Below are 27430 nucleotides of genomic sequence, written 5' to 3' on the forward strand. Positions count from 1 at the left end.
AAAGGACGCTCATTTCTCAGCCCAATATTTTACTAAAACTTTTTTCTTACACATAATCTATGTAATCTGTAAGTAATGCACATCATAGACCAAAAAAAAAACAAAAAGAGACAAAGGGATGGAAACAACAAAGAGGCACAGCACGGAAAAAAAAAAAGTGCACCAACCACTTTCCATTTACAACATAATCACAGCACCGCTCCACCTGGAATGCCACAATTCATCATTACACATTAATCCTTCATTATGAACATTATAAATACCGCAAGAGAGACCAGTATCATGACAAAAGTGCCCACAAGACAGCATCACCTCCACCGTAAGCATGGCAACACCAATAAGACAAGTACGCAAAGAGCATATCTAACAGAAATATTCTCAAATTGACTGCCTTTCCATAAAATCTTACCAAATAAATCTTTTCTTTTTCTTTTTAATTCTCAGAAAATCTGCGACGAGCATAAAAATTCAGGGGGGGGGGGTATAAATTTAGTTAGCGTCAAGTTTCGCCATTTCCTGCACGTAGATCCCTATGCTCTCGCTGTCAAACAGAACGAAGTAGACTGTTTTGATTGAGGATGACATGGTAGACACAAAGTAGCTGGAGATGGCCTTCAGGATGAGCTGGGCGGCCGTCTGCTTCGGAAAACCGTTTCTAAACAGAAAGGAAGAGTTTGATTAGATCAAAAACAGTGACTCTATAAAACAATCAGGGAACATGACAGCTGGCTTTAGTGTTATGGTGAGGCTGTACGTTATATATACACACCAATCAGACATAGCACGATGACCACCTCCTCGTTTCTACGCTCACTGTCCACTTTATCAGCTCCACTTACTGTGTAGCTGCACTCTGTAGTTCTACAGTTACAGACTGTAGTCCATCTGTTTCTCTGATACTCTGATACCCTGTTCTTCAGTGGTCAGGACCCCCATGGACCCTCACAGAGCAGGTACTGTTTGGGTGGTGGATCTTTCTCAGCACTGCAGTAACACTATCGTGGTGGTGGTGTCAGTGTGTGTTGTGCTGGTTCGAGTAGATCAGACACAGCAGAGCTGCTAGAGTGTTTAAACACTGTGTCCACTCACTGTCCACTCTATTAGACACTCCTACCTTGTCGGTCCACCTTGTAGATGTAAAGTCAGAGACGACAGCTCATCTGCTGCTGCACAGTCTGTGTTGGTCGTCCTCTCGTCCTTCATCAGTGGTCACAGGACGCTGTTGGCTGGATATTTTTGGTTGGTGGACTGTTCTCAGTCCAGCAGCGACACTGAGGTGTTTAAAAACTCCAGCAGCACTGCTGTGTCTGATCCACTCGTACCAGCACAACACACACCAACACACCACCACCACCACGTCAGTGTTACTGCAGTGCTGAGAATGACCCACCACCCAAACAGTACCTGCTCTGTGAGGGTCCATGGGGGTCCTGACCACTGAAGAACAGGGTAACAGAGTATCAGAGAAACAGATGGACTACAGTCTGTAACTGTAGAACTACAGAGTGCAGCTATACAGTAAGTGGAGCTGATAAAGTGGACAGTGAGTGGAGAAACGAGGAGGTGGTCATGATGTTACACCTGACCAGTGTGTAGAAATATGGGCAACTGATTTGGAAGCTGTTTGCTAATTATATCACCAGAGAGGGACAGAAATCAGACTCTTACACGCTTAAAAACATGGTTCTTCAAGGGTTCTTCAGCAAAGAAAATGGTTCTATAAAGAACCATTAACACTCAAAGAAGCCAATGCACAGTTAAAGGGTTCAGTCTTCAGACGGATGGATAATGTGCTGTAGATGGTTCTAGATAGAACCTTTTTTAAAAAGGGTTCTATCTAGCACCAAAAACAGTTCTTCCATTACTACAGGCTTGACATCGTGACAACTGAAGAACCATTTTTGGTGCTATATAGAACCATATACAACACATTCTCCATCAATCTGAAGAACCCTTTCACGATGCAAAGAATCCTTTAAAAGTTCTTCAGACTGATGGAGACTGTGCTGTAGATGGTTCTATATAGAACCTTTTTGAAAAGGGTTCTAAATAGCACCAAAAACAGCTCTTCTATTATTACAACCACAAACACTTAAAAAACCCTTCGAATGATTGATGGGTTCTTTACCTATTGTTATAAGCCTGACAATGTAACAACAGAAGAACCCTTCTGGGTGCTATGCAGAACCATTTTCGAAACGGTTCTATACAGAACCATACACAACACAATCTTCATCAATCTGAAGAAACCTTTCACCATGCGAAAGAACCCTGTAATCAGGCACTGGGTTCTTTAAGTGATCATGGTTCGACATAGAACCATTTTCTTAACTGAAGAACCCTTAAAGAACCATCATTTTTAAGCGTGTAGTTTAAAAGCCTCTGTTTTCCAGCCAAACTGTCACTTTTCACCCGTCATCATGTTTTCTGCGCTGAAAGATTCCCGTTAAATCATTTCCGTGCTGTTTTTGTTCTGGTTCTGTGAAGCGAAGTTGGGACGTTTTCTTAGCTAATCGTTCCGCAGCTTGTTCTCAGCGCTTTGTACTTTCCCTTGACGGCAATAAACAACGGCATTATGGGCGTTTTTCACAGTTCGGCTCTATTGTTCTCTACTTCTAGAGAAGAATCCTAAGTAAGCCTCAAAAATCTGGAATCAGTGTTTCCAATCAAATAAAAACTATTTGTTTCCAGACGAATGTGTTCAATGAATCTACAGCGCAGCTCCCGTTCACCTTCACCAGTTTCAGACAACCGATAGGAAGTCTAGAGCGGAAACCGGGAACTGTAGGACGTCTCCAACGGCCTTTTTGAGTAAATCATAAACACAATTTATAAAGCAAAGCATTTCATTTTACTCTGGATACGTCTAATTTCATGCAGCCCTGCTGGGGACATCCAGTATCCAGTATAAATACAAATAATGCGTGGCCACGGCATGTTAACGTGTGGGAACAAGATCCTAATGTATGGCCACGACTTAATCATCTCATTCCTACGTCTTACTGAGTCGGGGCTACCCATTAGGATCTCATTCCCACCTCTTACTAAAAAGACCATGCCATATTAAGCTGTATTCAAGGCTTAATTATCTCTTTCCCAGTTGTGGCCATGCATTAGGATCTTGTTCCCACGCCTTACTTACAAATGAGATCATATGTTGTTAAGCTGTGGTCAAGGGTTAATTACCTCGTTCCCATACTTTACTAAGACATGGCCATGACATAATTCTCTCTTCACCACACCTTACTAAGTCATGGCCACAACATAATTCTCTCTTTCCCCACACCTTACTAAGCCATGGCCAATCAGTAGGATCTTGTGGCCATGCCTTACTTACTAACTAGATCAGATCTTATGCTGTGGTCAAGGCTTAATTATCTCGCCCCCACGCCTTCATATGTCAGGTCCATGACTTTATCTCTTTCGCACACCTTAATAAGTCGTGAACATGCATTAGGATCCTGTTCCCATGCTTTCCTTACTAATGAGATCATGTCTAATTAAGCTGTGGTCAACGCTCCCATACCTTAATAAGTCATGGCCACGACTTAATTATCTCATTCCCATGCCTTTCTAAGTCGTAGCCATGCATAAAGATCTTGTTCCCATGCCTTACTTAATCGTGGTCATGCATTATTTTTATTTATATGGGACGTCACCAGCGGGGCTCTGTACAGTTTAAAACGATGATGTTCACAGAGATCCTCCTGGTGTGGGTTTCCTCTCTCTGTGCTAACAGCGCTCCTGTGTGAGGAATGGTCAAAAACCTGAGAGCACTATTATTAGTTGAGTTTTTAAAATAAAGAAACTGATTTCTGATTAATCGCGACAGCTTTACATGCGTCCAGAAACATGGACAGGGTATACAAGTGTGATTCTAAAATTACTGAGAAAGTCGTATGACATGAAGAATAAACTTCTGAATCAAAACTGAATATCCAGAACGTCCTGCGGCAATTAAATCTTTAGGCCAGTTTCTTTATTATTAAAAATAATAACATTTTTAAAATAAATTTTAACAGAACAAAATGCATCATTAAGATAATAATAATAATAATAATAATAATAATAATAATGGGAAAATGTTCCTAACCTCAATATAATAACTAAAAACCCCTTTTTGGAGTTAGTATATTATATTTGAAACTACATGACATGTTAATTGCAGTTGTCAGAAGAAAACCTCATGTCTCCAAAATAGTAACTTTACAGGAGAAGGGAAAAACCTACTTTACTTTTAATGTAAGTCAATGGAACCGGAATTTTTTCCAAGTCATTTTGGGTCATTTCTTTTAGTCCACTCATCTTGAAATGTACAAACAACGTAAAGGGCAACAGGCATTTTCAAAATATGTTAAAAACTGAAAAACGGTTTTCTTCCAAAAACAGCGTAATATTACACAGAAAAGACAAAGCTTTATTAATATGCCGAGTGATTCCACACTTCCGGACAGCAGTGCACTAATGAGGCAGTATTTCAGAGCTTTTACCTGCCGCTGCCAATGGAAGGGAAGGCGACGGATTTGAGTTTTTTCTCGTCAGCCAGAGCCAAGCAGTTCTTCACCGTTTTATCCAGAAGCTCTTCGCACTTATCGGATCCCCACCCGGGACTGTGACAGTGGATCACAAACTTAGCCGGGAGCCCGTAGCCTGAGGTCAGGACCGCTGAGGAAACAAGAACAGATTTCATTACAGAAAAAAGATAAAAACCCCCACAGTGCAGTGAACACACTGCTCCAGCTGAGGAGAATGAACCCCTGGCAAAGCACTAACATTCCCTGATCTCCTGAGAACTTTTAGAGCAGCTCCAGATTTACTCCATTTCCCAAAAATAACAGATTAGCACCGGCGAGAAGTGAGATTAGACGCTGATGGTTTCTCCAGAAGGAAAAGGATTCTGGAAGCCGCATGAAGAGCAGTTCCCATCACTGAAACCTTCCCACAGGAACTTTACCTACAGTCAGACTTTGGGTGAGAATAAGAACTCAATCTGATAAAGTGCCCAAGGCGACTCTGCTGATAGTAAAAACCTCAATGATAATATTAAGACACAGTTCATGTCCAAAAGCTTACAGACACCTCCACCAACAGTGTTTTTGGGGAGTTGGTTCCTTTTAGCTGCAGTAACAGCCTCGACTTATTAGTGAGGTCAGGTACTGGTGTTGGATGGTCAGTTCTGGATCACTCCAACTCATCCCAAAGGTACTGGATGGAGCTCCATCACTCCAAAGAACACAGCTCCACTGCTCCACAGCCCAATGCTGGGGGACTTTAGACCCCTCTAGCCCACGCTTGGCATTTGGCATGGTCATCTCAGGCTCATGTGGCTGCTCCAGAGCATATCTATTCCACTGTGTTCTAAAACCTGTTCTACTGTGTTAGTGTGTGTTGTACTGGTCTGAGTGGATCAGACACAGCAGTGCTGCTGGAGTTTTTAAACACCTCAGTGTCGCTGCTGGACTGAGAATAGTCCACCAACCAGAAATATCCAGCCAACAGTGTCCTGTGGGCAGCGTCCTGTGACCACTGATGAAGGACGAGAGGATGACCAACACAAACTGTGCAGCAGCAGATGAGCTGTCGTCTCTGACTTTACATCTACAAGGTGGACCGACATGGTAGTAGTGTCTAATAGAGTGGACAGTGAGTGGACACAGTGTTTAAACACTCCAGCAGCTCTGCTGTGTCTGATCTACTCGAACCAGCACAACACACACTAACACACCAGTGTTACTGCAGTGCTAAGAATGATCCACCACCCAAATAGTACCTGCTCTGTGAGGGTCCATGGGGGTCCTGACCACTGAAGAACAGGGTAACAGAGTATCAGAGAAACAGATGGACTACAGTCTGTAACTGTAGAACTACAGAGTGCAGCTATACAGTAAGTGGAGCTGATAAAGTGGACAGTGAGCGCAGAAACGAGGAGGTGGTCATGATTTTATGCCTGACCGGTGTCATTCTATTGGGAGATCATTTTAATTTTCTAGCTTCCTGTTATCTTAAAATTTACTCCCATTTTTATCCTTGGGGTCAATTTGTCCCCACGTCACGTGGATCACGCACTAATAATAAAAAAAATATATCAGTCATTTATTTAGAGATTGAATGGGGTCAAACTGATCCCAAAGATAATAGAAGGGTTAAGCATTATTTCTTTCAGATTAAGAGGCCCTTATTAGTCCCACAAACGGGGAAATTCCACCTCCGCATTTAACCCATCCATGAAGTGAAACAACACACACACACACTAGTGAGCACACACACTAGGGGGCAGTGAGCACACTTGCCCAGAGCGGTGGGCAGCCCAATCCACAGCACCCGGGGAGCAGTTGGGGGTTAGGTGTCTTGCTCAAGGGCACTTCAGTCACGTGCTGTCGTGACTGGGGAGTGGGGGATGGAAAGATGACTTTCACAAACAATCAGACAAAAATAAACATTACAATAAACCACAACAATACACTTTACACCATCACCTGATTCCACTGTACACCCTACAACCCCACCTGAGCAATATCTCTACGTTACTAACTGAGCACTTATGTAACCCGCTCACTCTCAATTATCACAATGGATAAAATGACCTAAAACAAGCAAAAGTGTATAGAAAAAAGCTGAATAATCTGATTCTCATAATATCTTTTTCTTTGCAGTGCAGAAGGTGCAAAGAGAAATAAGTTATGATCAGACTAGACTAGTCAGATCGTTTGTTTATATTAAAGGATTTAGACTGATGCTTTTCTCAGCGTCAATCAAAATAGTCTTTATTGTTCTTTACTGGACACAGTGATAAATTCACACAGGGCTCTATAGCCAACAGAATAAACAGATTAAAGAACGCAGAGAGCCCCTGCAGATGGTGGGTCCCGTGTGTCCCAGCACTTCTGCAGTACTTTCCCTAATTGGTTCTAGCTGTTCGTTTGTAGCGTAACTCCCTCTTACATCAGCCACCACAGCAAAGACCAACAGGCGCTGCGAGCATAAAGCCCAACTTCATTAACAACGAACACTCCACTGGAGCTGTTACAGCTGGACTCCTTAAAGCTGCAGAAACAAGCTGAGCTCCAGATGTTTCCACATGGTTCTCGGTCAAGCAGGAAGCCCACAGTGTCCCTTTGCAGTTTAACACCATTCGTCTCATTAACTGACCATCAAGCTTAACTTTCATTTAACCTGTTAATGTCCAGATCTGAAATGCTGGCCTTTTCTGGTTTTTCTCTGTGAGGAAACTTCAAACTGATCAAACTACATGGCTAAAAGAGCGCTTAACACATGTAAATGAATCTGACTGAATAAAAGTGTGAACGCAAGCAAACAGGTGCTGTTAGACATTGACTATACAAATCTGCCCCACTTCAGACCAATCAGAACAGGATCTGTGGCATTCCTCCTCATCATACTGAATGTAGCTGTTGGACATGAATGGGTCAATAACAGAAGAATAAGGAAACATCACATCATTAATGTCCTCGACACACAAAACCTCCTTTGTCCCGCAGTCTACTCAGGCACTAAACAGACGTAGGTAGGGTTTCTAAGACGACACAGTAAACAAGTTACAGTTTAATGGAGGTGACTGGTGAGGAAGAGCTGCTTTCACAAAAAAACAAATAAAAAATAAATAAGAAGGAGCCAATTTGCCGTACTGTCATCACGCAATCTGAGCATGCACAGAAACAATAAGCCGCAAATACTGACCGAGAGGCTATTTTGAGGTATTTTGTGGTATAGTAGTGATTATTATGGTTTGTATTTCATGGTACTGTAGTAATTAGTATTGTTTCGTATTTCGTGGTAAAGTTTGGTAGAAATTAGTATTAGTTTTGTATTTCGTGGTATGGTTTGGTAGTAATTAATATGATTTTGTATTTTGTGGTATGGTTTGGTAGTAATTAGTATAATTATGTATTTCGAGGTATGGTTTGGTAGTAATTAGTATAATTATGTATTTCGAGGTATGGTTTGGTAGTAATTAGTATAATTATGTATTTCGAGGTATGGTTTGGTAGTAACTACTATAGTTTTGTATTTCATGGTATGGTTTGGTATTAATTAGTATGGTTTGTATTTCATGGTATGGTTTGGTAGTAATTAATATAGTTTGTATTTCGAGGTATGGTTTGGTAGTAATTGGTATAATTATGTATTTTGTGGTATGGTTTGCATTTCATAGTATGGTTTGGTAGTAACTACTACAGTTTTGTATTTCATGAAATGGTTTGGTAGTAATTAGTATAATTATGTATTTTGTGGTATGGTTTGGTAGTAATTGGTATGGTTTGCATTTCATCGTATGGTTTGGTAGTAATTAATATAGTTCAAGGAAACTTTTCAAACGGATCAAACTACATGGCTAAAAGAGCGCTTAACACATGTAAATGAATCTGACTGTGAATAAAAGTGTGAAAATTTCATGTAATCAGACGCGAGCAAACAGGTGCTGTTAGACATTGACTATACAAATCTGCCCCACTTCAGACCAATCAGAACAGGATCTGTGGCATTCCTCCTCATCATACTGAATGTAGCTGTTGGACATGAATGGGTCAATAACAGAAGAATAAGGAAACATCACATCATTAATGTCCTCGACACACAAAACCTCCTTTGTCCCGCAGTCTACTCAGGCACTAAACAGACGTAGGTAGGGTTTCTAAGACGACACAGTAAACAAGTTACAGTTTAATGGAGGTGACTGGTGAGGAAGAGCTGCTTTCACAAAAAAACAAATAAAAAATAAATAAGAAGGAGCCAATTTCCCGTACTGTCATCACGCAATCTGAGCATGCACAGAAACAATGAGCCGCAAATATAGTAATCAGTAATCAATACTTTATTAAATCCTGTGCACCTATACAGCAAGTGGAGCTGATCAAATGGACAATGAGCCCAGAAACACGGAGGTGGTCATGATGCTGTGCCTGATCTGTGTAAATGGTTTTAAACAATGAGCTTAGGGACCTAAAACGTTCGCAGAGCACTGCATCTGCACATGAGGAGAAACCAAAGGCCAACATCTGCTGAGATGAATAATAAACTTAATCTAAATTTAATCTAATGTAACTAATCTGTAATTTAGTGGCGCATGTCACAGCAGCGTGAGGTCCCACAGGACGAAGGTCTGACCCTCAGTTGCAGAGCTGGAGACTTTATTTCAGACTGAATTGCTCTGCTGTTACTGATCCAATGTGCCGTGTGTGTGTGTGTGTGTGTGTGTGTGTGTGTGTTAGTTAATGAGGTGGAGCACAGCTGCTTTTACAGCATTACATCATCACGAAACCTAAACCACATTTCAACAGAGTGAAACGCTGGAGCCGCTGGAGATCTGCGCTGCTCAGACCTCCTCCATCCTTTTTTGCCACCTAATTTAAAAAGCTCATTATGTCACTTTATATCCAGGATAAGTAGAGTAACAGCACATACGGTCCAGAACTGTTTAAAAAGCTGACCAAAGCTCTCCTCGGTCAGCGAGCCGGAGGTTACCCTGCTCTACGAGAGCACCAAACACCTCGGACTGCAGCCTTTATCTACACTAGCAGGATGTTTTTACAGCAGAATTAAACTGCACACACACTACTGTCAAACTGCTGTCTGTGTGTGGAGACTTAACACACCAGAGTATAAGGTGTTCACTGAGTCTGGAGATGCAGCGATATGGAATTTACTGTTATTGGTATTGTTGTTGTTGTTGTTATTAATGGACATTTTGCAGAGGTGTGGACTCAAGTCACAAATTTGATGACTTGAGAAAAGACTCCAGTGACTCGGACTCGGATCAAAACCTCGTATCTCCAAAGTGGTAACTTTATAATAATAATAATAATAATAATAATAATAATAATAATAATAATAATACTACATTTTATTTGACGGCGCCTTTCTGACACTCAGTCACCTTACATAAAATGAGACAATAATAACAGTAAATAAACAGTAAAACAATAAAACACAGTAAAAACCAAGAGATAACACTCAAAGTATAAAATAAAATAAAATAAATGAAAATAAACATTTTACTTCTAATGTAAGTCAATGGACTCACCCCCCTCCCCCTCCCCTGGTCATGGTCTGTTCATCATGAAATTTACACACAACGTAAAGGGCAAGAGACATTTTCAAATTATGTCAAATTATTTTAAATTAAGTTCTATTTAATGTGTAAAAAACTTTTTGCCAAATTGTTTTACGAAAGCTCCAGCGCTGTGAAGGGTCTTACCTCCAGCCACCTCTAGAGGGCCGTTCTTGCGTAGCTCCAGCACCGCTTCACCGAACTCCTTCCCTCCCTTCTTCTCCAGCGCACTGCCTACAAAAACCACATTCTGCTGTCACTCCCGCGTCTCTCGTCTGCAGGCTGATCTAAAACGACTGATGGAGGGACTTCGAAATAAAGTCATGCAAAACAAACAAACTAACATGTTTCCTATAAACGTCCAACATATCAAAACACAGGGTTGAGGGTGAAGTGGATAAGAAACATCTACGTCACTCTTACAAAAGACGGTTCTTCAAGGCTTCTTCGCTAAAGAAAATGCTTCTATACAGAACCCTCTGCATGATTAAGGGTTCTTCGGATTGACGGAGAATGTGCTGTAGTTGGTTTTATATAGACCTGATTGCTGTAATTGTACTTATGACCAAGCTTGTAACAATAGCAGAACCTTTTTAAATAGGTTCTATATACATTCTCCATCAACCTGAAGAACCATTTCCCCAAGCAAAGACCATCTAACCATGCAGAGAGTTCTTTGAGCGGTCATGGTTCTATATAGAACCATTTTCTTTACTAAAGAACCCTTGAAGAAACATCTTTTTTAAGCGTGCACTGTTCAAACGTTTGGAATCAACATTTTCAATAGCATAAAACTACAGCTCACAGAATCGGCCTGAATATAAATGTATAAAATTATTCTGATCTGCTACTTCACAGGTTCCAGAGAATCAGCATGAACATAGGAAGCTGTAAACACAAACAAATTAGTCTGGAAAGATTAACGGAGCTGTAGAAGATTCTAAAATGCCTGGAGAAGCTGTTGAAGATCAAGAATGAAGGAGTAAATAAATCTGATATCCACAATTAATCATATTTCAAAAGTGGGGATTAAATTTCAAGATAGAAAACAATGTAAAATTGACATAGGTGGATAATTAAAGAATGTTATTTAACATCTAACAACTATTCGCTCACAGAATTGTTCATTAAAGATCTTTAGCAAATTATCTTTACTATTTAAATCCATGTGTATCATCATTGCATATAAAATATCTAAAATACTGGACATGGGAAGTGATTCCAAATGTTTGAGAGCCAGTGTAGGTGACAGGAAACGACATGCATGCAGGTTAAAAGAAAATGAGTCAACATTTAAGCCACTGAAGCAAACTCCAAAAAAATGGGGTGGATGTATAAATTCAGCGCTCTCGCTGCCGTGGTGTTAGAAAGCAAAGCGCCAAATGTGAAGGGTGCAAGTCAAGTTTAGGCAAATCTGGAGCTCTGAAACTTCCTAAAGACAGTCAGGGAGTAAGTGAGTAAAGACCCGACTGACTTGATAACTGAGCTGGATTAGTTTTATCTGGTGAGTGTTTTTAGTAGTTTGGGGTAGTTTTTGAGTGTAGTTTTTTACAGATCTGCTAAGTAATAATTCTGGAGAAAATGACTCAAACGCAGCTCTTGGCACAATTTGTTCATCCTTAGCCCTTTAATGTTCTGCCCAACCATTTGGTGCGAGCACATTTTGAGTCACAATACACCCACAACAAAGTGTCGTCTCGACCGTTTGGCAGACGTGAATATTTTTTTTTAAATTGTGGGGTAAAAAAAAAGATTTATCAAAATTTGATCAAAGTTTTTATTATTGGCCCAAACAAATATATATATTTTTTTTAATTCCACTGCTTTTTTCTTGGTGAGGACAAAAATCAGAAAAGAATGTAAACAGGACCGAAATCTCACAGATTTCATCTGTTCAGCTAAAGTCAGCTTTACTAGACTTATGCTATTGTATCTGGTATTAAATGGGAGTTTAAAATTTTTGGACAAAAAGTTTGGACAATCTTAACAGTGAAATGAACATCTGGGCTGTGATGTTTTGATCCGGGCTATCCGGATTCATTTGGGTAAATCACACACACTGCAAGAGAAATAAATAAATACTATTTTAAAATCTAATTTTCTCAAATTAGTTTAGACAAAATCTCATCTTTTCATTAAAAAAATCTTAATTATGCACTTAAACAATGGTTCTGTTTAGAACCCCAAGTTCTATATAGAACCATTTATATGCTTAAATGGTTCTTTGTAAGGCGAAACTGTTCTTCAGGTTGTTGGACGTGTTGTGCGTAGATCTTTAAAAAAAAAAAAAAAACACTAAAAGGGGTTCTTCTATTGTTAGAAGCTTGACACTTGACAACAGCAGAACCCTTTTTGGTGCTGTACAGAGCCAACACATTCTCCATGAACCTGAAGAACAATTTCACCATGAAAAGAACCACGTAAACATTGTCTTCACTAATTTCCACCTACAGGCCTCAACGTCCAAACTGGGAAGAGGAACCAAGTAAAAATCCACCAAAACATTTCAGAACTTTTTTTTGTTTCTTTTATTTTAGTTAGCTGAGCTTAAACTGTATTTCGTTCTTCAGTTCTGCAGACGCAATTTCTGTTTAAACTAAGTTGAGAAATATATAATAAATATATTTAGATGGTTTCACTTAAAATTTCACATTGATCTGATGTTTAATTTACAGCACAGAAATTTTATCCAATAAAACTCAGCCAGTCAAGGGACCCTAAGGAACTGATAACACTAATCCAGCTGGAATAGGGCTTTAATCAGAGCCACTGAACAAGCACTGTTAAAGAAAGTGAACGTCATGGAACTGAACTGCTGAGCTGCTGGAGGACGTTGCACTCACAGTGCTGCATTATAAACACTACAGAAGGAAGGAAGGTACAAATGCAGAACAGGCAGCATGTTTGTCTATGAGTTATGAGCTTCATGCAGACATCTAAGAGCGCTACAGCTAGGCAGGCACTTTCTTTCCTCAGTGCACAGTGACCTGTACGGGCGGAGGAGACTCCTTTACCTACTTCCCCACCCGTGTAGAGGGAGGAGTTGGTCGGATGGACAACAGCGTCACTGTCGATGGTGGCAATATCAGCTTGCACAACTTGCAACTACAACAACGACAACAACAACAACAACAACAACAGGCAAACAACATGGTGTGAAATTTCGGAAATGACAGGCAGATGAAGGCAGTGGGCACAAAAAAAATGAAGGGAAGGGAAAAGAAGGCTGGAAGTCTCAATGGGAGAAAAGCCACAAACAATTCTGCTGTGTTTACTGTCAGAAAAGAGTGACGGGGTGACAGAAAACCGTTAAAGCGAGCCTGAGGAACAGTCAAAATCACAACACTGCCCAGATCTGACAGAGCCCCCTTCTGAAGAGAGGTTTCATTTTGGGCTAAAATCAGTCAAATCTTCAGATTTAAAAAAATAAATAAAATAAATTAATTAAAAATAAAAAAAAGTTACCTACAGACCTTTTAAGATTTGCTTAATATTTTGAGGGATTAATGTCACTGTATCCAACAGATCGTGTACAAAATCTTAGGCTAATATCTTGAGTTGTTTCCGAGATATTGAGGCTTTAAAAAGTGGATGTGGCCTTGAAAGGAGCAACATGTAATACTGACAGCGAGTGTTTAAAATGGGCACTGCAGCCTAAATTCACAATATTGAAGAGAGCTGCCCCGCCCACTCCTCCCCAGACTCAAAGCTAATGTGGGTTGCCAGGTTGAGGACACTGAACCTATATGAACAAGCGCAAGACTAAACTTTAACAATAACAAGTGAAGAATCATCCAAACCATTCAAACCAGCTCATGTAGATTCTTTATAACTCTGTCAGCGTTGGCTAGATGCATGACAGGCTATGAACAGTAGCCAAAGCCAAGGTCGTTGTCCCGAAAACAAAAGCCCACCACTCCGAAAATACACACCTGAGTGGGAGTTAATGCTTTCCAAAGACATATCGCTCAACTGAACGTCAGCCACCATCAGATGGAACTCGATGCTAACCAGTTCAGGAGAAAATGAGCAAACTCAGCATCTCTCTCAAAGTCCTTCTGGGCTCTGAGCATCTCCATCTTTCAGATGTTTCACTGCGTCTCTGGTCATGGAGCTTTTTTACAAGGATGCCGGGGCTTTTCTGGGTCTGGTAGAATCGAACGTTATCTCTGTTTATCCAGTTCATTTGCTGGCTTCCATGGCTGCAGCATGCTGTGTCTGCTGGCCAATTAGGTTCTTACCTGGCAACCCAGGGTGTCAAAAATGCTGCTGACAAATGGTCAGTGGGTGGGATCACAGGCCAAAATACAAAGAGATCGTTGGAGAAGCCAGTAGTTGAACTTTCCTTAATCTCTGATCACATATGGTCTTTTTATGATTTAGTACAGTAAATATTACGTATTGTTCCTTTAATTGTTGCCTTCTGTAGAAAAAGGAAACTTTGCCAAGTCATTTTTTAACTATTAATAATGGATGCATGAAATTACAAGTGCTTTTTGGAGGTGCAATAAACTACCAAAATAGAAGATACTGAAATGCATGCAATTGTATGTCTAGACAGACAGACAGACAGACAGGCAGATAAATAAATAGACAGGCAGACAGATAGACATTTTAAACCAATGTACAATCTTTACGTCAAAAGTTATGACTGATCAAAATTTGCACTTTTTTCCCATAGCGCTCATTTTAAAAGTTAAGGCCCAGTTTTTAAAACCTGTATGTCTCAGAAACAAATTTTAGCATTAGCTTAAATTTTTTAGCCTAAAAAAAAAAAAAAAAAAAAAAAAAAAAAACTTTCGGGAACAACAACATTATTTCCTAGAATTATGAAGCGAATCTGCGATGGCCAATAAGGAGTCGTTTGGTAATTTAACCTGATGGATTAACTAGTTTTAGGATCATCAAATCTACAATATCCCCGTTAAACGGTGAATTTCGTTTTCGAGTGTTTATCAAATCCAGGCAGAAAAATGCCTCCGACACTCAAACGTTGCGCCGAGTCAAAAAGATCCCGTCATTGCACAAACTCAAGCGGTGCCACATTTTCCAGTCTGCTAACAGAGGCCGAAGGGTCAGTTCACCGCAATAAGAAAGGCATTACTTGCTTGTGCAATGTCAGCAAAAGCGAAACGCTCTGGGCAGAATCGGCAGGTTTTCTGGATCCGGGCCCGCAGTGCCGCTCACCTAGATCATCTTTAAGGTCAATGTCAGCATTGGTCGGATTGATTACCCCTTCCACGTCAAAGCCAGCCAAGTTACTGATCTCGCTGTGAATAAGATTGAGCTGCAGAAAGAGCATGCGGCGGGGTGGGGACGTGGGGGGGGGAGAGGGGGGAGAGCATTGCGATTAGTCTGAACACAGCAAGTCCAGCAGTGAGCAGGATTAAGCACCACAACACAAACAGAATGCGCTAAAGCAAAAACAGCAGGCATAAACACTAACAATGCACATTACAGTAAATCACATTCAAATGTATACATTTCATACCAAACACCAGCGTGACGCATGGTGATTATAGACCTTAACCTTCACAGATGTTCTTATTCTAAGCTTAATTATTCAGTAGCAGCATTGAAAACAAGGCGAAGGTTATTACAGGTTTAATATTTACAGGTGTTTTGTGGGAAAAGGGGTTAAAAAGTACATTTTTTAATAAAATAAAAAAAAATAAAAAATTTTAACCATAAGACATTTCTTAAATGTCAGCTATAAAGCAATAAGACCACCATTCTGAAACATGAGGTCTGGTGCTAGTTTATATATACATACACACACACACACACACACACACACACAAATAAATTATGTACACTCTTAAAAATGATGGTTTGAGGGTTCTTTAGTAAAGAAAATGGTTCTATATAGAACCGTGAATACTAAAAGAACCCTCTGCATGATTGAAGGGTTCTTTCCATCATTAAATTGTTCTTAAAAAGCACCAAAAAGGGTTCTTCTGTTATGATGTTAATCTTGTAGCAACAGAACCATCTACAACACATTCTCCATCAATCTTAAGAACCCTTTCCCAATGCAAATAAACCTTTAACTATGCAGAGGGTTCTTTGAGTGTTTGTGGTTCTATACAGAACCACTCAAGCTAATTGGTTAAGAGGCACCGTATCTGTATCACTGCACTGAGACGCTGAGTCAGCTGACAGCTTTAGGAGACGCTCGAGCCGTTTGAACGTTTTTACTTCTTACTTTGCCACAAATAGAAAACGGACGCTGTTAAGATCACATCTGACCGACAGCTGATTTGGTCCGACTCTGAAGACGAGACGACACTAAATTCCCAAACTGTCGTCACCACTGAGCCGCTTTTCAGTCGGCAGCTGTGACAGAAGAACAGCTGAACAACCTGGAATCAGCCAGAAATGAACCCAACACCATTCGCCAAACTAAACGGGCTGTAAGAAGCTTCACAGACCGGCTGGAACAAAACAACATTAATACTGATCTGGAAAAACTGACCAAACTGAGCTGAACCTGATATTGGGTCAGTTTTACGGCGCAGTCTGATTTGGTCCGACTAGCCTGGTCACATCGTACCTTTTAGCTGGAAAACAGTGAGTTTATGAAGATTTCGTTATCAGATACCAAACACAATAAAATCAATAAGTGATGCTGGAACGTTTACTCCATTAAATCCATACAGTAGGGGTGTCAAACTCAACCACTTAAATATTTAAAAATCTCAACAAATCCTGAATGTCTATGTTTTTGTTTCATTCTTTATTATTATTATTATTATTAATAATAATAATAATAATAATAATATTTTTTATTTACATAGCACTTTTCATGCTGGTGGCAGCTCAAGGTTCTTTACAGACAGGTGATAAAGCTTAACGGTAATACAAGAAATATTAAGTATTCATTTAGAAATCATAAGAAAATGACAAATCAAATTAAAAAGATAAAAACCATGAGCCGTAGAGTTTTACTGAAGCTCTGAGTTAAAGAGCTGTGTTTTCAGGGGTTTATTAAAAGTGAGCTCTGAGCTCGACTGTCTAATAAAAGCTGAACTGAGCTCCAGAGTTTAGAAGCAGAAGAACTGAAAGTCTCTCCACGTTTTCTGTATTTTTACAGGAGGTGTTCAGAAGGTCAGTATCTGCAGATCTAAGATCATAAACAGACACTATGATATAAGCGGTGCTTTAGGGTCAGAGCCTCAAAAAACTAGGAGCAGGGCTTTAAACTCCATCCTGAACGACATGTGGCGCTGAACTGTGCTGTAACCCGAACTGGTAATTGTTTATTCAAAATACACAACCTCAGCAGTAAAACACAGGCGCTTATTATAGACCTTGAAATATTACATGAAAAGCTCAATCGTCCCAGCAGCTCAGTCTTTTAAACATACCTATTTGCTTGAACTAGACTCCTGGGGTTCTTTGTTTGCTGCCAGGTCATTAATACATGGGTCAGTTTCTGAGCGGCTGAGCTGAGAGTCGGGTGTTTATGTTGGTTGAGCTGCAGGTGAAACACAGCTAGTGTGTTTGGTGATATAACTGGTGTGGAGTTACGTAGAATTAAGTAGAATTGAGGCATATATGCTGTCCCACAGATGTGTAGGAGAGCCAGAGCACACATTATGTTGCAGTGCATGCTGGGGGCTGTAGTGCAGCACATCGTGAAACAGACTAATACTAAATGAACATACTTCTGTGGGCCGGACAGGATTGTGCTGCAGGCCTGATCTGCCACACAGGCCTTGTGTTGGAACCACAGGGCTTAGAGGAATTAAACTCAGACGTCTGGTTCCCATCACCACCACTATGGCACAGAGCATTTCACACCAAACCACTCCGAATGACTTTGTTTACATTTACGCTCCACTTATGAGGTTCGGTTTAAGTGCCAAAACAGTCATAATTCATTATTATCTGACCATCTACCAACATCTCTGACGCCTTTAACCAAGCAGGCTGTGAGTGTTATGGAGTCTTTAAGGTCTGGGTCATACTGCACAGCGTTCCCCCGATTTTAGCCCCGATTCTCAGTCCGAGTCTGACTGGCTCTAGTCTGCAGATGTTCGGGTCAGTCGGGGTCGACAGTTGGAGCGAGAGTCGAGTCGTGTTTGAGGGGCGCAGACTCAGATATGTGGCCTCCCGATCGCGTTTCAGACCAGTCGGAGTTTATCGATAATGATTGATTTTTTCAACCTGACTCTGAGAGTTATATAACGGGAACTGGTCAACGACGCAATCTGGACAGATTCCTGCAACAACCAATGAAAACAGAGGTAAAAACGGTGAAAAGCCTCTCACGTGTGGAGCGAAGCTTTTTAATGAGCTGAGTTTAATGCACAATCGAGTTGATGTACATTTAAAACTCTAATAAACGCCACACTGATCACATTTTTAAACCTATGGTCCTCATTTAAACATGTTTACCTGCAGAGAAAGCAGCAGCAGCCACTACACGTTTGTTTATTTGAACGCGTGACTTCGCGTGACTTCACATGACTTCGCGTGAGCTCCATTCAGATCAGCAACAACTTGAGCTCGAGTTGATACTGTTAAAAGCTGAAACAAAATTCACCAACTTCTCACGTGTAAAGCTGTAAATGTAAACGACCTTCCCTCTGGAGAACGATGTAACTAGCAAAATGACCGCTATGTGAACGAGGCTGATTACTGACCTGCCCTCCTTTTTACTGGAAAGCGTATCTGCAAGCCGACCTCAAAAATCAAGACCAAACAAAGAAAAGAAGAAAGACGATTTCCCTCCTTATTCAAACACGCCTCTGATGAATATCACTAAAAGGGTTTGATCTTTAAGCAAACAGAAGCGCTTAATCTGAGGATGAATGAGACGGCAGTGGCTGCCGTGACGCTTTAAACGAAACAGAGCTCCTTTGTTTCAACGCTGCTAAATCCCACACTGAGAGTGCTCAACTCGGGATGATGAACAGAGTAAATATTAACCCACATGAAGAATTTATGTTTAAATGGATTAAATGATCATGACAGACCGTGATGGCTCTCAAACTATTCACTGATCTTAATACGGCATCGTCCAAAATCAGGGGTTAATCCTTTCTACACTGAAAACGCTAATGCACTGAACTGAGTACAGCATTTTCACATCAACAAAACACTAGATTAACATATTTGTATTGGAGCCTTTCTTTCAAAACTGAGGAGAGTTCTTTTATGTAGAATTTGCCATTTTGTTGATGCCTTTGAATTAACGTAATAATGCTGGCAATACAGTGAAAATGAACGAGCACCATGGACTGAGAAAAGGAGACCTGATAAAGTTTTCAATTAAAAGTTGTAAATTTATGAAAATATTTCATGGTTTCCCAAAAGCATCTAAAGCTGAATTCCAGAGTGCCTCTTTCCACCATACAGCTGGAAAATCTCATTTTTAACCAGAAAGGCTTGTGAGTGCCAACCAGAGGAGGATGGGTTCACCTTTAAAGTCTTGGTTCCTCTCAAGGTTTCTTCCTTTTGCTTTGAAGGAGTGTTTCTTGCCATGTCACCACTCATTGGGGCTTGGACCCAGATTAAAAATGAGTAAAGCTGCTTTGTGACAACACCTGCTGTAAAAAGCACCATATGAATAAACTTGGACTCGACTTGGCTTTGGAACTGTCTTTGGACTTGGCTTTTTGGATGCTGTTAGCACACAAGGCGCTTTAGTGCATTTAGAGAAGAAACAGCCATGAACCCACACCAGCAGGATCTTACAAACACACCACAACCTCAGTATCCTTACTCTATCCTCCACTAGAGGGCAGTGTAGTGCTGCATCTTACAGTCTGGTCAGAGTATCTAATCTGTATAGTCCAGTGAAGGACACTACGGCAGCCGTCTAAAGGCTACCGCACACCGGCGAGAAGCTCCGCGCAAAGAAAACCGTTTTGTTAAAAATCAAACCCAACATCATTTTATTCTCTACTGTATAAATTTAATGGAATAAAACTTTCAACATCCATTAGTGAGTTTATCAGGTTTAATATCCAGTTTTCCAGACAAAAGGTGCAAGCGGAAATAAGCTTTGATGTGGCTAGTCCAGTAATGTGAACTGAGCCAGTAGACGATTAGGCCTTGCACATCCCCAGTGGAAATTATGTGCACATTTCAATCAAATAAAATTAAGTTATTCATTATTTTCTCTGTAGTTTAATGAAAGCTACAGCTTTGACTACAGCAGTTATTCTACAGCAACATGCAGTGTAAACAGCAGCAGCAGCTGAACTGTAGAAGCAGAGAACACTCAAGTCTAGAGAAAGGTGTAAAAAAACGAATATAATCAAAACACATCAGTCATAATTTTTTGAGCGCATAGCAAATTATAGAAAGTAGCGATGCATCTGTGTTTTTAATCTTTTTCAGACCAACTGCATATAAATACGTTTTTGCTACTCCCAGATACCAATTCCAATACCACACTGACTGATCTACTTACGCTGCAGTTGTTGTTAGCGTAAATGAGTGCAACGTACCTTTACAGCTAAATCATTCAAATCTAACTGATTTTAAATGAAGTGAATTACTGTGAATCGAAGTGAATTGAAGTGAATCACTATTAGTGACTTTGGATCAAGTAGCGCTGCAGTGGAGAAGAGCAGGCAGAACAGCTCTTCTGTACAGCTGTAAGTAAAGTAGGTTTCATAGTTTTGATCCTCATCCGTCTCTTTCAGCAGCAGCAGCACAGCTACTGCTGGAATGACATCCGAGGCTGATGCATCCGGGAGCTGACGCTTCCAGTTTTACGTCTTGATGGAGTCTTTTGACTGGCTGGTTAAGCTGCGGCTGAATGTCTAAAGCCGGACAGACACTGCGCGATGTTAGAAATCTCGTTATTTGGTGACTCACTGAGTTCTAATAGGCCATCATGTTCGAGCATAGCTACGATTTATACTCGCGCTGTACGAAAACGTGAAACGCAGCCTCTACAGATGCTCTGTCTACAGACGATCGTCAATAAAGCTGATTCATTCAAATCAACACGCTGGCGAACTGAGCTACAGCAGGGTTGCTAACATGGAACGCACTGTGCAACGAAACCAAATGCAGGCAGTGACCACGGCAGGACCATGGTCACCAACCCTACTCCAACCTTTGAGTTTGTATCCTCTCAAACCTGCATTCCTAACTAATTTAGATAATTAAGGAGCTCTGACGGCAACAAGTAAATATGTCAGATGTGTAAATCAGTGATGTAGCTGAAGTCTGCAGGAAAGTAGATTTCCAAGAGCAGAGCTGGTGTCCACTGCGGTGGGACTCTCTACAGCATGCTTCAAAAATCATCGCATTAATGTTTTTACCTCATAATTCTATTCAGTCAAACAGAATAAAGTGGCATATCGGTGCATTTTTATGAGTACAATTAAATAAGCACAATATAAGGATAAATACCTGATACCAGTATTGGTATCAATGCATCCCTAATACAAACGATAATTGTCTTGATTATATTTGTAATTATAATAATCATAATGCTATGACTGTAACTGACTGAGTCAATAAAACATGCTAATTTTGGGGGTATGATAAACTATTTAAAATAATTCTGAATTCTACAAAAATCGTCTAACTGAATTGTAGTTATAGAGGGAGATTCACTCGAAAGAGGCCCCGAATATTCTGCTGTCACTCCCGTCAGGATAAATCAATCTGAACCAGAAAAATCCACTACATATCTTGACGTGTATGAATCGATTGCATTACATGCATTGCTGGAAGTGATCTCCGTTTCCTGCCAGACACATTTCAACGCAGCGCTCCATGTTCCTGAACATTTCAGCAGGCATACCGGGGGGAATAGCAGCAATTTCATGTTGGATGTTTTCCTGCATCCCAGCTTGTTCGAAGCTCCATATACTGAGGAGCACATTGCACTTTGTTTTGTTCAGGTTTCTCTGTACCAGCGAGAATTATTACAAAATATGCGGGGCGTCTTTTTAAGTGAGTCCCCCCGTTTTTAATTGCTTGTGTTGCACTGAACAAATGAATAAAATAATAAATTGCTATAATAATTGACTGACGGAATCCTAGCTGACCAAGACGCTACTGAGCAGTCCACTGAGAGAGAACAGCCATACAGATAACAACCCCATCATTAATTTATAAATAAATAAAGTTTGATAATAAATAAAGTTTGATAAGTGCAGTCATACCTTCTGTCCCAGGAAGAGGCTCTTTGTGGAGAGAACGGTGAAGCCGTCAGTCGGAGTGTCGGTGGTGCTGTCGGCACTCGCAGATTTACTCCCACTACCCTTCTGCTCAAACAACAACACAATAACAATCACCCCTGCTTCTGCTAATGCTTACACACACACACACACACACACACACACACACACACACGCTCACCAACAGAAATTAAATGATCAAGCCAATAATTACACACTGTGATGGGACACTCCAGGACACTGAAGGGGTTAATGTGCAGTGACCTGTACCTTCGCTCTTGAAGACTTTTTGGTGCCCAGTTTCTTGGCTGTTCCTGATTTTTTGCCAGTTTTGGTTTTCTTGGCTGGTGGGGGGGTGATGACCGCCTCCAGTTTGCCCTTTGACCCTCTCTTCTTCGCCAACAGCTCAGGGTGGATGTTGGGTAAAACTCCACCTGCTGCGATGGTTACGCCCTTCAGCAGCTGCAACACACACACACACACACACAGATTCATCTTCCACGTTGAGCATCACAACCATCAAGTCTAGGCAAGTTTAGTTCTGCTGGAGTGTCATCAGCAACACGGTGTAGTGCATCACTGCTGGAACAAAAGCTGGCATGTCCGAAATGTACACACAATGTAAAGGGTCACAGGTGTTTTCCATGCGGCGGGAGCTCGGGCCGACGGCATGCGGTGGGAGCTCGGGCCGACGGCATGCGGTGGGAGCTCGGGCCGACGGCATGTGGCGGGAGCTCGGGCCGACTGCAGGGCTGAATTTTCCTTTTCTTCCTAACACATGAGCTACAGCTGCAGCATCATGTGAAACAGGAAAACGCTTCTTATCACAGCTAAGCTCCCTTAAGACTGACCTTTAACTAAGAGAGTGGAAATAAATTGCAGTGTTTCAGAGGATTATTCCTCTCTCCCTCTCTCATCTGCAGAGGAATCAAACGGCTCCCACAGTCCATTAACCAACAAATAATCTCTGTTCGCTGCACATGCCGGAGCTCCGGAGCGTAAAGCCGAGTCTGCGCTCTTTCATTTTACCTGATTGAGCTCCTCGTCGTTGGCCACAGCCAGCAGGATGTGTCTGGGAGTAACACGGCCTTTCTTATTATCCCGCGCCGCGTTTCCCGCCAACTCCAGGATTTCAGCTGAAACGGTGACAGCAAACATGATTCAGTTTAACTACTATTAATCATAACAATTCAAACACACTGAATTCATTACTAATAATGTCTTTTATATCACTGCTGTCAGAAGAAAACTTCACAGGAAAAGTAAAAGACCTACTTTACTTTTAATGCAAGTCATTTTGAGCCGTTTCTTTTGGTCCATTCATCATGAAATTTACACAAAACAAAGGGTTGATTTTCAAATCATGGCAAAAACTGAAAAACAACGAAAATGGAGATACGTGGTTTTCTTCCGTCAACAGCAATACATATACACATACACACATATATATACACGTGTGTGTGTTTTTCTGAAGGTTCTGGCTGGACAGAGTCCAGATTTAAACCCTACAGTGAATGTTTGGTCTTACATTAAAACACAGCCTAGCTCTGCAGTGTTATTCAGCTGTGTGAAGCCGTCAGTGCTGAGTGGATCAGTACGGACTCTTCTTTCTGTTTAAGACTGTCTGCATATTTACACACTAAACCTAAACTTTTCATATCAAAGTGAAAAGCTCTCCCATATTAAGATACTTTACATTTTTAAAAAATTATTAATTGTTAATGTACTTTTTTTACACAGTATATATTTACAAAGTATATATTCAAATTGTTATTAATACCATAAATGGCCAAGAATTTTTAAAGAGGGGGTTAATTAATTAATAAATTAATAAATAAATATAATAATAATATAATATAATATAATATAAATAATAATTATGATCAGCATTTTTAACACAGCCTATTTCAACTTGGGGCCCAACTGACACATCACACCAGAATCACAATCAGAATCACTGTATTTTTCCAAGAATGTTGCACAGAGATTTTTACAATTATTCTAATTTAATGATGTTATCATTTATTTGCTGGCTTTCAGGGTCTGTGATATTCCTCGGCCTGTCTCCTCCACCAGCTCTGCTGTCAAGGATGGACTCCATTTCCCAGGATTCCGTGTTAGGTCACATGACACCTATATCTACTCTCGCCACCAATCACAATTCACTTCATCGTTCTGGGTCACCTGAGTACTGACTGTTTTCACCTGTTGCCAGATTTAGTTTCATTATAAACACTGGACTGTTTCCGTCATGCGTTGGGAAGCGTTGCCGTGGTGCTCACAGTGCACGCCGCGCAGTTTCTCCTCGCCTGAGAGCATCGTGGTTTTGACCTGCTCTGGTTTTTTGCTTCTCCCTTTTGTTCCCGTTGGCTGTTTTGGGTCTTCAACCTGGATCCGTTTTTTTTTTTTTGCTAATCTTTGGCTTCATCCCTATGCATCTCTCTCGGTTTTGACTTGGGCCTGTTTGTGCACTAACATTAGATAAGATAATCCTTTATTAGTCCCACAACAGGGACATTCTCAGTGTTACAGCAGCGAAGGGAGAGCAAGGCACTCAAGAAAATACAAGAAATAACAAGAAGAGAATTAACAAGTAATTTACCTTATTAATTAGTAACCAAGGTCCACCCAAACCCCCCCCCCCCCCGCAACCCTGAGGGAGAAGTGGCTGTTTGTTACTTCTTACTTTATAAACAATATATGATACTAAAAGTGTAAAATAAAAATATATAAACTTTTTCCTTCACAAAAACGAACAGGATTATAAATAAATAAATGAATAAAATAAGTACACTGTAAGGAAACTCTGCCGTCATCTTATTCACTTTAACCTGAGAGCGTCTGGCTTGTTTTTGGAGAGTTCATCGACGCAACAGCAGCAGGACTCAAGCTCACGAGCTCTAGACGACAGGACAGACCTGAGATAACCTACTATAACATTTAGATCAGTGAGTTTCACCACATCAGGCAGGACGGCGCTGTTTAACTACAACTACTGGTGCAAAAAATAACATTTTAAGCTACAAATATAAAACGCTGCACATATTAATGATCTTATCAGTCATGTGAATTTTTGGAGCCGGTTCCTCACCTGTCAGATACTCCAGAACCGCAGCCATGTAAACCGGAGCGCCCACGCCGATCCTGTATTTGGGGAGGCCTCTCTTAATGTAGCGCAGCATTCGGCCCACGGGGAAGATCACCCCAGCTTTAGTGGACCTGGACGTCTTCGTGGTCTTCTTCTTTCCTCCTCGGCTAGACATTGTGCAACAGCCAGTGTGAGGTCCTGCACAGAGAGATCCATCATTAATCACACGCTCACTTATTCATCTCCTACCAGTCTGACTTACAGTAAGACTGGAAGAATGTTCATTATTAACATGTTGCGCAGGGTAACTGGTACGGATATGACCAAAGTTCAGAATTACACCTTCTGAAATATCAATGTAATGCTCATATTACAGTATGCAGTTTTGTTGGTATGAAAACAAGATGAATATTATTATTATTATTATTACCGTATTTATATATATATATATATATATATATATATATATATATATATATATATATATATATATATATTAAGTATATTATTTTGGTTTATATTGTTAATTCTGTATTACAATCCTTAATTGTGTTAGTGTTTATTCTGTATTAATTTAATTATTCTATCTTTAACCTGTGTCAGAGTATTTATTCTATATTATACCCTGTAATCTATGTTAGTGTTTATTCTGCATTGCAGCCTTGAATCTGTGTACAGCATTTAATCTGTATTACAGTCTGTAAATATATACAGTGTTTACTCTGTATTTTATCATTTATATCACACTGTTTAATATTTATTCTATATTATAGTCCATAGTCATTACTCTGTGTGTTTTTGTCAGGTTTCCAGACCCAGATCAAGTTTAAAGCTAAACTACAAATAATTCCCAATAGTGATTTGTCATTCATTAGCCCTGCAATTAATTCCAAGATCAGACGTAATCTGTGTCCAAGTAATCGGTCCTCAGTCTGCACTGCTTGTTGTATGTTACTGGGTGTCAGTCTGTAGTGCGGCGTGTTGACTGGGTGTCAGTCTGTAGCGCGGCGTGTTGACTGGGTGTCAGTCTGTAGCGCGGCGTGTTGACTGGGTGTCAGTCTGTAGCGCGGCGTGTTGACTGGGTGTCAGTCTGCAGCGCGGCGTGTTGACTGGGTGTCAGTCTGCAGCGCGGCGTGTTGACTGGGTGTCAGTCTGCAGCGCGGCGTGTTGACTGGGTGTCAGTCTGCAGCGCGGCGTGTTGACTGGGTGTCAGTCTGCAGCGCGGCGTGTTGACTGGGTGTCAGTCTGTAGTGCGGTGTCTTTACTGGGTGTCAGTCTGTAGTGCGGTGTCTTTACTGGGTGTCAGTCTGTAGTGCGGCGTGTCGACTGGGTGTCAGTCTGTAGTGCAGCGTGTCGACTGGGTGTCAGTCTGTAGTGCGGCGTGTCGACTGGGTGTCAGTCTGTAGTGCGGTGTGTTTACTGGGTGTCAGTCTGTAGTGCGGCATGTTGACTGGGTGTCAGTCTGTAGTGCATTGTGTTTACTGGGTGTCAGTCTGTAGTGCGGTGTTTACTGGGTGTCAGTCTGTAGTGCGGTGTCTGTAGTGCGGTGTCTTTACTGGGTGTCAGTCTGTAGTGCGGTGTCTTTACTGGGTGTCAGTCTGTAGTGCGGTGTGTTTACTGGGTGTCAGTCTGTAGTGCGGTGTGTTTACTGGGTGTCAGTCTGTAGTGGTGTTTCAGTGCTCAGGCCTGAGGGCTGATCTGTAACCCGGACTGTCACTGCAGGCCTCAGCTGGTCTGGTTATGCGGTACTGCAGGTCCGTCAGAGCAGATAAACCCGTAAACCCGTAAATAAGCTCTGTGCGGTTCCTGTTCGGTTCTGTAAGCGGATCTCGGCCCTGTCTGGTTCTCCTGCTGAGCCCGAACAGCAGAGCAGTCAGAGCATCGCGCCCAGACTAAACAAACCCAAACACAGCAGAAACACACAGACCACGCATTACTCACAGCTCAGCTGGGTCAGAGTTCGGCTCCTGCTCGGGTCAGTGTTTGGGTCGGTCCGGCTCGGTTCTGCTGGAGGAAAAACAAACCCGCCGTGCCTCCTGTTCCCACAATCCCCGCCGCTGAATGTGTTTCGTGGGGAAACAGAGAGCGCAGCACAAACGGGCCCAGGCTTAAAGGGGAATA

The 27430-nt window shown here is 41.2% G+C and overlaps 1 protein-coding gene across 2 annotated transcripts; it reads right to left on the reverse strand.

Annotated features, from left to right (window-relative positions):
• Positions 1-27430, reverse strand: LOC108410970 (core histone macro-H2A.1). 2 transcript variants are annotated; one of them, XM_017682314.2, is made up of 9 exons: positions 27251-27430; positions 25313-25507; positions 23251-23357; positions 22492-22683; positions 22207-22308; positions 13084-13174; positions 10217-10303; positions 4491-4665; positions 1-655 (listed from the first exon to the last, which is right to left on the reverse strand). In XM_017682314.2, exons 2-9 carry the CDS (start codon positions 25482-25484, stop codon positions 490-492), a joined length of 1092 nt encoding a protein of 363 aa, XP_017537803.2. In that variant the 5' UTR covers positions 25485-25507; positions 27251-27430; the 3' UTR covers positions 1-489. The 2 variants fall into 2 exon arrangements, with proteins under 2 accessions (XP_017537803.2, XP_017537802.2); XM_017682313.2 differs by lacking the exon at positions 13084-13174 and adding an exon at positions 15257-15356.

This window comes from Pygocentrus nattereri, chromosome 16 (assembly GCF_015220715.1).
Source record: "Pygocentrus nattereri isolate fPygNat1 chromosome 16, fPygNat1.pri, whole genome shotgun sequence".
In the NCBI taxonomy this organism is placed as follows: Eukaryota; Metazoa; Chordata; class Actinopteri; order Characiformes; family Serrasalmidae; genus Pygocentrus; species Pygocentrus nattereri.

Coding starts and splice junctions, on each gene's coding strand:
- LOC108410970 (XM_017682313.2), bottom strand. CDS start 25,484: ATGTCTAGCCGAGGAGGAAAGAAGAAGACCACGAAGACGTCCAGGTCC. Junction 15,357..22,206: donor GCCTCTTCCTGGGACAGAAG/GTATGACTGCAC, acceptor CTCTTTCTGCAG/CTCAATCTTATTCACAGCGA. Junction 656..4,490: donor CCTTCCATTGGCAGCGGCAG/GTAAAAGCTCTG, acceptor CTTTCTGTTTAG/AAACGGTTTTCCGAAGCAGA.